General features: G+C 47.1%; 1 protein-coding gene across 1 annotated transcript in view; it reads right to left on the bottom strand.

The window, feature by feature from the left end:
- The window catches only part of TPD52 (tumor protein D52), a 39,902-nt gene extending 27,097 nt beyond the window's left edge, over positions 1–12,805 (bottom strand). Inside the window, exon 1 of the mRNA XM_054279640.1 lies at positions 12,711–12,805. Coding sequence (XP_054135615.1) covers positions 12,711–12,732 — 22 coding nt within the window. The 5' untranslated portion in view covers positions 12,733–12,805. The remainder of the gene's footprint in view (positions 1–12,710) is intronic.
- Positions 12,806–13,290: the final 485 nt, after the last annotated feature.

Here is a 13,290-nt window from a genome sequence, read left to right as displayed (position 1 = left end):
ATGAGTTCAACCATTCATTTTACTGAAATATAAGATAATGGACAAAACTGGAAAGACCTATCTAATGCACACAAAGTCAGGCAGGCATTTTTCCTGATTCTGGTGCAGTTGATGTGATGAAAACTACAGGGGGAGGAAAGAAGTACAGGTTTAAAGGAGCAAAGTTTGAAAGATATTGAGCTTCATCTCTAAAAGTAGACAGGAAATGAAAGAAAGGAAGGGGAGGAGGTGACTGGGGTTTTTTTTAGTTTTATGTGGGTTTGGTTGTTTGTGGGTTTTTTATGTTGGGATTTGTGGTTGGGTTTTTTATTTTTTTGGTAAAGAAAGCACACCTCCACTGATTTTAGTAACCAGCTGCTCCAGAACTGCACTGTGCCACAAGTTGCCTCCTCCCAGTGTTTGACCTGAAACAGAACATCAGTGCAAACTCCAAGAATAAAGCTTTACACTGTTATGTGAAATCTAAGTTTAGCATCACTTCCTATTGCACAAGCTAATTCACCACACAGCTCATTTCACAACTGTAAATGTCAAACAAAAAAATACATGTACTCGTAGCCATTCTGAGTGCTGGTCATGCCCTAGTTTAATGGATCCATTGTGTTTAACAGATTGGTCTGGTAAACTTTTCAAGCTTTATGGTTAAGGACTGCTCTATCTGGTACCCAGGTTATTGTTACACCAGATTTAGCACATCACAGCTCAGCCATCAGCACAAAAAACTACTCAGAATAACTCAGAGCTTAAACAGCTATGAACAATGCAATCCACAATTTTTCATTCTGGTAAAAACTGGACCAGGATATTGAACAGGTAGAAGCTGAAACACTGCCTTGCATACTGCTAGTCCTCAGTTGTCAATCCACAAGTGTGCCCTGTAGCAGGGAGCTGTGATGCAGCATCATTACGAAGAAGCCATCACATCCCTCAGAAATGCTGCTGGCACCACCTTGCATGAAGGGCAATGAAGGCCTCTCCAGTAATATCACCTTGGAAGAGGAAGACTAGAGAAGTTATTTTACTTGGCACTTGCCCTATCCTTAATTCATCCGTTTTCCCTTGTAAAAATATTAAAAAGTCGTCTCAGCTCCTCTTGACAAAACACAGAGATCTGGCTTTGAATTTGTATCCCTCTTCTCATATTCTCACTTTCTCAGAAGTTGCTTTTGAATAGGAAAATACTCTTCATTGGGGATGGGAGGGAAGTATGTTTCTGGGATTCACCAAGGTGAAGCTTGGTCTTGAATTGTAAATAAGAAACAGAAGCATACTAAAGACTTCATGTATCAGTGTGCTAACACAGAATGAAAGTCTGCAAATTCACTCCAGTAAAGCTCTCCCTTTTGCCATTTATCCCAAAACCACTTTCTCACTACAGAGGAAGTACTCAACATGTCACTGTGCTGATTCCGTTGACACTCAAGTTGTTTTCCTTCTTATACAATCTCCAGAAATCTGTCATGCCAGAAAACCTGCACAGTGACAGGCACAGAAGCCAATCGAAACCACTCAGCTTCAAAGCAGCAACTCCAACAGGTTTCACTTGCTGCTGTTCAGAAATGTGCAGAAACTAATTCTCCCTGCTCACTACTGCTCATGAACCATAGTACTCATGTTCATCTGCAATTCACACACCAAGGTAGCAAAGCAGGATGCCCCAAATATCCTTTAAGGTTGGTGTAAATTTCCCAGTTAAAGACCTGGTCAGTATCTGTATTTTACCATAGAATGGTTTGGGTTGGAAGGGAACTCTAGTTCCCCTGCTAGGGACACCTTAAACTACTAGATCAGGTTGCTCAGAGCCCCGCACAGTATTTCCATTGGAACTTTCAAACGTCCAGTGGACCACCAAAAACCTCCAATGTTTTGAGGAATCAAGCATCCAACACCTCTGTGGACAGCCTGTTCCAGTGTTTCATCATCCTCATCATAAAAAATTTCTCTATATCTAGTCTGAAGCTACCCTCCCCTTGAGTTAAAACCACTACCCCTTGTCCTATCACAACAGGTGCTGCTAAAAAGTCTATTGCCATCTTTCTTATAAACCTCCTTTAACTACTGAAAGGCTGCAGTAAGATTTCCCTGGAGCCTTCTTTTCTCCAGGCTGAACAAGCTCATCTCTCTCAGCCTTTCTCATATAATACGTGTTCCACCCCTCCATGATTTTTATGGCCCTCCTTTGAACCTGCTTCAACAGGTCCAAGTTGTTCCTGTTCTAGGGAGCACAGAACTGGATACAACACTCCAGGTGGGATCCCATGATATCCAAGAAGAGGGGCAGAATCACCTCCCTTGACCAGCTGGCCACTGCTGCTTTTGATAAGGCCCAGGATGTGTTATGGCTTTCTGGGCTGCAAGCACACACTGTTGACTCATGTCCAGCTTTTCATACACCAGCACCAGCCTAAGTCCCTCTCTGCAGGGCTGCTCTCAATCCCTTCATTCCCCAGCCTGCACGGATACCACAGGTTGCCTTAACCCAGAATAATTTACAGGAACAAATTACACACTTAAGAGTGAGAAAACTTGCAGCTCAGAAGTTGGTGTATTAAGCAATGCACCAACATTTGCTTGGGGAGAATTAGGCAGAAGGCTCACCTACCATTCCAGCTGTGCCATAAGAGCACCAATCACCTTTCTTGCAGGATCGCTGGACTGTTAAAACCAAGTCCTCAAAACAACATTTGAACCTGAAGGACTCCCATACACGCACCAGGAAAACCATTAAACTCCTGCTTCTTTACAGAAGTGCTTACTCTGTATTGTCCAACCAACTCAATCAGTGGGTTAGTGCAACCCAGCACACAGAGGCCACATCCTGCAGTACATGCAGCACCTCTCTGGCCCTTGTTACGTGCCTGGTGAGCAGCTGGCTTTTTCCTCCTCTGATACTAAACAGAATTAAACAAGTTTATATTGAATGTCAGCACTGCTGGAAGTGAATAATCAAGAATGTACTTGCAGCAGACCACTTTCTGCAGAAAAAGTCAACTGTTGGAGACACCACAGTCCAAAACAGAATTCTTCTCCCTACACTGAATCAGAGATTCCTCCAGAAAACCAAAAGCAACTAAGTTGACTGAGATTAACCTGAAGGGCAGAAAAGCAAAATTTGTTTGCATCTAAAAATCAAGACTATATTCAAAAAGAGCACTGCACTATATTCAAATTCAGTCACTGCATTTCACTTTTCCCAAGAGGCATACTACTACCTGCTTAGTGTCCACACTACTTCTGCTATATCAAGTTTTAACAAGTTCCATATACAAAGTTCAAGTAGCAGTTCCCAAAGTACAGACAGGTGTCTCTGTTGTACCTCATCATTTACTACAAGTGCTCTAAGAAATTCAAATGTATTTTAGGAAGGCTAGTATTTAAGACTGATTGCTATAAACAGTTATTTAAATGGTAGCAGCAACTGTTTATTCTTTCATCAGAGTTTTCAGGCAAGGAAGTTTAGAGTGGGTATCTAAAACACATCTTTACTGCAGTTAAGGACTGCTTTATTGGAGAAAATAACAGTAATGTTTCAGAGTCTTCCCCTCCTTCCAAATTATTGCACTTATATCACATGGCAGTAGCAGCCAGCTAGAAGTGCAGTAGAGCTTTTGGCAGTTAAATTACATAAACAACAACTTCCATGACTCACAGGATCCCCCAGCAAGCTTGAGGCTGAGGCCCCCACACACCCTGAACCAGGAGCTGGTGGAAAAAGGTACAGTGCAGGGATCCAACCATGGCCTGAGCCCTGGAAGAAGTAGAGAGCCAGACCCACAATGTGCTCAGTCTTGTTCAACAGGAAGATCAGGGATGAACACCTGCCTGGCCAACAGCAGCACAGCACCAGTTTGCCATTTCAGACAATGGGAAGCTGGGGTTGTGACCTTCTTCAGATGTCCAGACAGTTCTCTTTGGGGTCCTCTGCAGGAACTTCCGTTCCCTGTTCCTTCAAGTGTCTGCAGAGGTGGTCACAGACCACACAGCAATGCTCTGAACACAGCACGTGGACCCATCCCTTTCTTGAGGGCCCAGGACGTACTTGGGATACCAGAGCTGCACAGCACCTAAAGAGGCTGCCCAGGCAACAGACAAAAAGCTTTCTCACAATTCAGAGCACAAGAAGGTAAAGCATACCTGCCATGCAGGCACTAGAGCAGTCTTAAGAGAAAGACAAGTCATTTCAGGTCTTTCCTTTTACTCAAGAACAAACTCCCTGTTAAAAAAAAAAACCAAAAGACAGTTTTGGAAATTGCAAGTAGCTTGCCGAGGAGACGAAACAGAGCATGAATGGTGCTTTTATGAGCTCATTGCTCAAAGCAAAGCACATTGCAGTAAAACAGCCTGTTTTCCTTCTGCCAAGACAGTGACATCTGGCAAGAGGAAAGTCAATATTTAAATCAGGCTCCATTCCCAGCCCATGCCTAGGCTGGTACTACTTCTGATGCTCCTCAGAGCTGAATGCACGTCACCTCTCAGCAAAGCCTCTTCAGGGACTGCCTGGCGCAGGTTTTGGTGCTATGGAAACAGCCAGCGCAGCAGCGTGCGAGCCGCTCACACACACCCCGAGCCTGTGTGTGTGCAGGCACAGAGCTAACCTCTGCAGCAGCCATCAAAGCAGCTCTCAGCACTCAGCAGGGTCAAAACAGTGACTGATCTGGCGGCTTTCTGCTCTGCCTTCCCCTGCTTTTCAAGACTCCTCAGATGTAGAGATGTAGGCAAAACACTTCTGAGATGTGCTGAAGGGATTTCTCTTCTGTGTAACAGTACAGACACCAGAGAGAAAGGTGCACTCCAGCCAGTGGGAGCTGTGCCCATTTTATAACCCAGACCCTTCTTTTGAGTAGGAAGGACTGGTTCCTACTTAAAGGACAACTTCTTTAGAGATGCTCATAGGCAAGTCCTTGTACAGCCCCATTCCTGGGAACCTGTGTGAGGAAAAGCAAGGGACATCAAAACTCTGATGTACTCCTGCAGGGACCACAGGGTATCAGTAGATGCAGTTCAATGAAAGGGCCTTCTTCAAAGGCAGCCTGTCCTGGCAGCAGCTGCAAATGTCCACCACTGTGTTATTCCCAGGGACTGGACTGCTGTAGAACTCTGCAATGAACATCAGACAGGGATGACTTGAGTAGAAGCACAAGGGGAGTTTCTTTCAAATTCTGCTATCCTGATCAAATTAATCAAGACTTTCTAATGTCATGATGTGATAAACATTTAGGAGAGAAAAAACAAAGAGGCATGAGTAAGATCACTTCTTGCTCATCTTGGGAACCCTGCTAGTAGTTTAATTAAAATATTTTAGGCAAAAAGTAAACAATGCAAAAGAGACACAAGCAACATCCCCAATGCTCATAACTGAAATACACAGCTTTGCCAGGCTAAGGAGCAGTTAAAAAACATTACTTACAAAGCTTTGTTTTCAGTCTTTTTGAGTTTTTTCTCATGAGCCAACATCACTGCCATACATGGAGTCCAATCCTAGCTAAGCACAGGAGGAGTACCTGTCTGAAAACACCAACTCCAGCCCAGGCTGCCTCCCTTGGCACATCTTTTCATCTCTGTCCTGAGGTTAGGGGGCTCTGATGAAGCACCACTTCCCTCTAGCTGCTAGACAAGGGAAAGCTAAACAGGAAAAATACCCGTTCTTCTGCCTCTGCTTGCCTAACCCACCACCCTCAGCAAGCTGCAGGCGCTCCCCAGGCTCTTTGTTACTCCACAGTACAGCACAGGCATTGCTAGTGACAGGACAAACTTTGAGCCAAGCTTGCAAGGCCCCAGGACTAGAGACTTGTCAGGCTTGCTCTGTTTCTATCCCTCCTAATTTGCCTGTGGGTTTGTTTTACTTGGTATGTCTCAGAGTAGAGACAGAGAATGTGAGAATACAGGCATGGTACAAGTAAGGGAGCACTGGGCTGACAATGGAGATCCCATGGCTACAAGAAAGTCATCAGTCACCAGTGGAAATGTGCAGTTGGACAAGACTATTTTAGAGATAACAGAGAACAAAAGAATAATATCTAGCATATATAAAAGGCACTTTCTGTAATAGATTTGGATGAAATACAGAGCTTGCAAAGCCATGAAAGAAACAGCAGATATGTAAAATGCAAACCTAACAGAAGGATTCCAGTGGATCCTACAGTGAGGAAGAAATCACCACCTCCTCCCAGAGGAGTCACAATATGACAATTTGCTCTAATACACCTGCCACCACCAAAATAATACTAACAGCCTCAGAAGCCAGGGGAACTATGAATAAACCACCAAGAAAAAGGTGCAGAAACTAAGTTTGTATGTTAGCTTTATTATTACTAAGACTTCATCTGCATAACAGTCTTTTTCTAAACTGATTATTGAATTAGACTGCTAAAATTTCAATCACACTAACAATAAACAGGTTTTCTTTCCATGTACCCACACAAAAAGTGTGCTTCCTCTTTATCTATGAAGTTTTTAAGCACAGTACACATTTGTTGTTCTGCTGGGAGGCTACAGGCAGGAGAGAGGGGCAGTTCAGAAGCCTGTCACTCCAAACCACAAGTGTCACAGCATGTACCTATAGACATGTTCTGCAGAACACATGTGTCACAGCATGTACCTACAGACATGTTCTGCAGAACACGTGTCACAGCATGTCTATAGACCTCAGTTCTGCAGAAAAGGGAGGATTCCAGGCTTGGTCAAGGCAGCATTTGCTGGGCCACTCCACTGTCAGTCAGCATCCAAAGACACTTACTGCTCTGCTCTCACACTCTGGAATAGAGAAGTCAGCTTGCAAAACAGGAAAGCTGTCTCTTTCAGTGACAGCATTCACACCACAGCAGTAGTGCTGGTTTCTCTCTAGATAGCATCAATCCACCCCTTTCTGCTCAGGAGCAACCAACAGCACAGTGAGCATTTTTCCACACACCAGCATTTGCTGGCAGCCAGCGCTGTGCTGCTCCCCCCACCCCAGCCAGGGACAAGTGGCTGCAGACTCCTGCAGCTGTACTTGTACTTGCACTAGCAGAAAATCCATACAGCCATCTACACCTCTGCCAGAAAGAAGTGTTTTCATAGCAGGGCAAGGATAATCCAGACCAGTTAGCCTGACTCATGGTATCATCCTGCCAAACAGCCAAAGCCAACACACAGCTATATATTCTTTCACTTCTGCTCCCTTAACTAGAGGCAGAGGAAAAGGAGGAAGACAAGTAAGAAGAAAAGACAGCAGTGACACTGAACCTTCAGGAGAGATCCAGATTAGAAAGTTCTGGGTAGCTGGTCTGTTACTGCAGCCCTTTTGAAAAGAGAAGGCTTGCAGTAGAAAGCCTGTCCTCCAATACAAGGTTTTTGAGTGAAGGTTCCCAATCACTCTGGCTAGCACACCCAAATATGAGTAATTCTGACGACACTCTCCACCTTTAACAGGAGAGAAAACTGTCCCTCTGGAGACTTAAATTGAAGCTGATACAGAGTGACTGTGTTGGCTGAACAAGAGCATTTCAATTTAGTGCTTAATCTCACTTAATGCTTGCTTTCCCTTTCAGTCACCCTTTGTTTGACATTTTTCTGCTTACTCACTGCAGGATATTAAAAGAACAAGGGTAAACCCCTCCCTTCCTCCATATAGAAAATCTCAAATTAGAAGTGCCCACATTACAAAGACTTCAGTGGAGAAAACAGTGGGGTCATCATTCTCCTACCTGGAGCATCTTGTAAAAGCACAAAACCCCCACACCCATCGGGTGTCTACTGCACAGGGCCCAGCAAATGACACTGTTGCTCTCTCCTATTAAGTTAGGAAGGAGGAGTTTGGATTATTTTCTTTTGAAAATTGGTCAAGAAACATTGGCTTTCAAGAACACTCCCTGCACTGTATCTGCTGCCATGGAAACATCACTTCTTGAAGAGATATAGCACATATCCTCCCTTACCTGCAGCAATGTCCAGCACCCTCAGGAATCAGCAAGCCACAAACAGCCCACTGATTTTAGATGGCAAATCTAGGCCCCTGTTTTCCTTTTCTCTATACTGGCTGAGGGACTTCCTGCCAATAAAAACTGCCAGGACATCTTCCTGTTAAAGGAGCGAACAGTTGTGAAGAAACAGGACAAAGCCTTTACAACACTCAGGTAGCCAAAGCAGATTTTGGGATGTCCTTACCCAGCAGGGTCAGCACATGGCAGAAAGCATCAGAAGCCCCAACACCCACCTCCTTTATGACCCAGCTCCTCCTGGGACTACACTGACATCTGGCTCACAAAGCAGACGTTGTTAGTCAAAGGCTGCTGTATTCAGCAGCTGTGGAAGACAAGGGGAAAAAAAATGTACATACAAGATAGACAGGAGCATGAATAGAGATATGAATGACTTAAAAATGAAGAGAGAGAACATTCCCAAGGCTGAGCAGTGCAGTATGTGGTTACTGACAGCCCTTGCAGATGGAAGGGGCTGTGCTCTGCAGCCTCCAAGCACAGTTCACAGCAGCTCAACAGCACTCGTGCCCAGGCCAGGAGAGGTGTTAACATATGGCAGCCAACTTTCAGCCATGAAAACCAGCTGTTCCCACTTCAGCCACAAAACATCCAGATCAAGCAGAGCAAGGCACTTGCTCAGCCTCCACCAGCACATTCTTAAACCAAAGCCAAGTTGCAGTGCTTTATTTTAGGCCAGAAATGTCAGCCTGGGCCTCCAAGGCCTCCCATTGCTTTGGTGGGCATTCGCTGTGGGAGAAAGGGGGAACTCGTGGGCTGCTTCAAAGTGTGGGAAACTGGAATAAAAAGCAAAGCACATTGCAGTGCTTTGGAATTCCTTTGCAAAAGGAATTGCATCGGTTTCATGTTGGATTTTAAAAGCCCCGAGCAGTTACAGCTTGGCCTCATTGGAGGATCAAAGGATCCTTAGCTAAGCTTTCCCTGCACCAAAAGGGTGAGAGCAGACCTTATTCTGCCTGAGTGAACGACTGCACTGACTGCTTGGGACAGCATTCATTGTAGGGAACAGGGGAAAAGATCCATTCATACCACAAGCAACAGATTCTTTCCACAGTTGGAGCGCTGGGCTGGCCCCTTCTCCATACCCTACTGAAGTGGGTGTGAGCATGAATGAAGAGTTCAAGTTACCCTGCAATGCTCCAGCACTGCAGAAGGCAGGAACAGCTGACACTGCCCACCCAACAGTTGTGCATCAGCTGCTGCAGTGTCCCTCCAACACAGCACACTGATCCCCCACATCCCTGTACCTCATTCATGCACTGGCTGAGAGAGGAGGACAGCAATGCCATCAAACAACTATGTAATGCCACCTCACTGCATCAGGACCCTCAGCCTGAGTCAGAACAGGCTTTCCTCACCAATACAGCTTTTCTTGCAAAAGAAATGAAAGCCTGCTGCTGTTCAAGGGACCTACTCATGTAAGTCTTCTGATATTTCTACTGTCTTCAAGTCACTGTTACAGACACTCAGCTCAGTGAAATCATTCTTTCTTTGCAGTTCCCACAACAGCTGTCCACTTGTATTTACTTACAAGTGTTTGATTTCACAATTGCACATTAAGTGAAAAAAAAAAAAATCATACCGACAGCAAGTACCTAGTGATAAGAAAACAAATAAAGCAGTAGGAAAAGGTGTAGCTTTGTCCAATAGGACAATGGGGGAAACCTTGTCCTACTGCCAGCAACAAGTTCTTTCTGCACAAAAAAGAATATTAAAGTCCATTCTGTCAGCTCCAAAAGTGCAAGTCAAGGCTCCAGGAAAAGACGGCTTACATAGTTTCTCAAGAAATCACATGTAGTGTTTTGGGACTCCTTTTAAGTACCACAAAAGCCTGAAGATTTTGAAAGACACCAGATTACATAAGTGAAGTGTTGCTGAAGCATAAGAGGAACCCCTGAACACAACACTGGAGATGGATCATCAGTTGCCAGATAACTGCTGTGGTGCATGTGTTTGTGAGACTGCTCAGTGGCAGTCTCCTCATTCAGAACACTGCTTCCACTGTAGGGGCAGCTTCATCCTTATTTTTCCACTGGTAAACTGTACCAGCACCAGCAGTAACAGTGGCAAGTCAGAGAGAGACTCATTTTGCAAGCAAAATCAGGTGTGGTTGCGGTTTGGTTGTTTTGCTTTCTTTTGGTGGGGGAGAGTAGGGAGGAAAAGGGGACAACAGCATCTTTGTGAAAGCACAACTGCAGTTATTAATCTATTCAGCAACTAAGTCCATACAGTGAATCAGATTTTTGTTCATGGCAAGTTAAAGCAAAGCAACAGAACAAGGGACTCCTCATCTCACAATAATATTCTATCCATTTGGCTTGAGCTGACACTACTGCTTTGGTGCCTGTAATCACAGAGCAAGAGACTCTGAGTGCTTGGAGACCCGTTTCCAGAGCTGTTGGAGTGCACTGAGAATCACACGGAGCCATCCAGCCAGTCCAAATATCCCTTCACTGAAAACAAAGACACTTCAAGTGAAAAGTTGCTCAGTGATTCTGCTGATAGGCTAGGAACAACATTTTAAGTACTGCTACCAAACCTGACTGCTCAAGAGAATGGAGAGACTTAAGCAGGTTCTACATCTGGAGCATTAGCCTTGTCTAGTTTGGCTGCAGTCTTGACAATAACCTAGATTTTCTTCCTACCTCCTAATTACCGCTATCTGAGAAAGCTGTCACCATAACAACAGAGTGCAACCTCTGACTCACAATTTTAAACAAATTAATTTCTGTTTGGAAGTGGTAATCCAGAATGTTTATGCTGGCACCAGAGGACAGGACCTGATGGCCTGGACTTTAACCAAATATGTTGGCTTTAGTGAGTAATAATATTGTATCATTAAGCAGTTTCCAATGTAAGCACTCCAGTTTGCCAAGAAAGGTGGTCTTTGAAGTCCAATTGGCAGGGTATTAGAAGCCTTTAATTAACTGGCACAAGTGTGTTGACTATTCTAGATTTTTCCACTGTACCTGCAGATCTCCATGAAGAGGAAACAGCATAATCACTCCAAAAAGACAGCAGAGGAAGAAAGTGTTGCACCACGTTTGCTCTGTAACAGTCCCTTACATCACACTAGGTACACTATTCTGACAAACATCCTGAGGTGCAATACCCTCTTTGTACAAGCAATTTATAACAGAAATGAGTACAACAGCAAAACAAGCCTCTAGTAGGTGTCAGGACTGTCACTAAAGTTTTTCAAAAGATCATGTTATTTTACTCTCCTTTCACATCATTAGTTGTTCAAGACCCTGCAGTTGCAATAAAGACCTCTGCCTTTTTTATAGCAGAGCCTCAAGAACTTGGAGACAAATACTGAAATCAGTTTTAATGCTCCTGCAGTTGGAATTAAAATTCTGAAGCAACTGACAGTCATGCTATTTTCTGGCACAATTCTGTTTGTTGGAACCCAAGAATAGGGTTTGGGGGCTGTTTTCTTTCCTTTTGGGGGGGGGGGGTTGTTGTTGGTTTTTTTTGTTTTGCTTTTAATCTATACTGATATTGAAGACAGACACAGGACTTCAAAATGGTTGAAGGAACCTGAGGTGATTCAGCCCCTTACCAGATTACCTTCTGCTCAGGCAGAGATGGCCTAGCCTTTTCTGTAAATACAGAGAAACTCAGAAGGCATTGTTAATTGTACAAGTGTACTACACAATCCCCGAAACACTTAACTGGGAGCAAACCAAGGCTGGCACCTGCTCAGCTGGCAGAGCACAGAGCCTGACCGTGCAGAGTAAGGGGTACATTCCCAGCAGCTCCTGCACCTCCAACATCCCAGCTGCCACAGGTGCAGGCTTCCTGCCATCCCCAGCATGCCAAGCAGGAAAACCCTGAATGAAATCAGCCCAAGGGCACAGACACCAAGCTGGGCCAAGCAGCCCTGCCAGCTTACTGCAGGTAACTTAGTGACCCCAGCCTGCCCTGCCTCATCTAGAGGACAGCAGCTGGCGTGTCGTTCAGTACCACACCATATAAAAGGCTCCAACTGATTCCTGAATGGGTTGGATAAATGCAATACACCTCTGTGGGATAAGCTTATACAGCAAGAGAACGTGCTTTGCTTGCATTCATGTCAGTTTCCATCAGGGCACCAACTATTGTCTTGGGCAAGCAGTCCCAAGGTTTTTGGGTTTCAATAAACCGTGAAGTTTTAGGAAGGCAGGCAGGACACCAGTCTTCCCAGGCAAAACGCGCACCAATGAAGCGCCACAGAGGCGCCAGCCCTGCTGCCGCTCAGCGGCCGAGGGACAGCTGCCCAAACAGAGCTGCCAGCTGTGGAGCAACCCCGGCTGGAGAGAATTAAAAGGGAACAAACCCGGCGCACAGCGCTGGTCACTCGAAAGTTGCACACTCGTATAATGGAAGAGCTTTACTTTTACTGCAGAGTGAAAGCAGAAAGTTTATGGTGCCCGCGGAGCGCCGCGGGAAGGCCGGGATGCGCTGCCCGTGCATCCGCGGCTGGGGCCCCGGCAGCCGCCCCGCGCTCCGCAGCCGGCCCCGGTTCTGCATTTCCCGAGCCCACGGCGGCACAGCCTTGCCCAGACCGCGGGCAGCGCCTTCCGCACGGCCCCAGCCGCAGCGCTGCCCGGCCCGGCTGGGCTGGGCTGGGCTGAGCAGGGCAGGGCAGGTCCGGGCCGAGCAGCGACGGCTGCGAGAGCTGCGAGAGCCACCGCCGTCCCCGCCGCGCCAGCGCCGCCCGGGGCGCAGCGGCAGCGCCCACCCTCGCCCTACCTTGGTCCCTCGGGGGCTCCATGACGGCCCCGCGCCCGTCCCGGTGCCGGTCGCAGCCGCCCCAACCCAGCTCGGCTCGGCTCGACGCCCGCCCCCGCCTGGGTGGCAGCGGAGGCACCGCCCGTGCCCGCGGGGCGGGGCCCGCCCGTCACTCAGCGGCGCGGCCCGCCCAGGTGAGCGAGCACCGCCCGCCCCGCCCCGCCCCGCACAGGTGAGCGCGGCACGGCCCGGCCCGCCCGGGGGAGCGCGGCACGGCACGGCACGGCACGGCACGGCACGGCACGGCCCGGCCCGCACGGGGGAGCGCGGCACGGCCCGGCCCGCCCGGGGGAGGCGCCCCGAGCCTGCCCCTCGGTCAGACCCTCACCGGCTGTACCCCGGCTCCAGGACAGCGCCTGGCTCTGAAGTGCTGCTGCACCTCGGCTTGTGCGGGCTGACACCGCGTGGCACCGGCTCGGGGCGGAGAGGCACAACCAACCTGCTGCCCGCAGCTGGTGAGACAGGCAGGAGGAAGCTGCCACCGAAGAGATCCAGTTCACAGAATCAGTTAGGCTGGATAAAGTCTCTGAGGTCACCGAGT

The sequence above is a fragment of the Melozone crissalis genome, unplaced genomic scaffold (genome assembly GCF_028551555.1).
Source record: "Melozone crissalis strain CALT ecotype California unplaced genomic scaffold, PUWL_Pcris_2 ptg000002l_1, whole genome shotgun sequence".
Taxonomy (NCBI): Eukaryota; Metazoa; Chordata; class Aves; order Passeriformes; family Passerellidae; genus Melozone; species Melozone crissalis.
The sequence above is the reverse complement of the archived record's forward strand: the minus strand, read 5'-3'. Positions and strand labels throughout refer to the sequence as shown.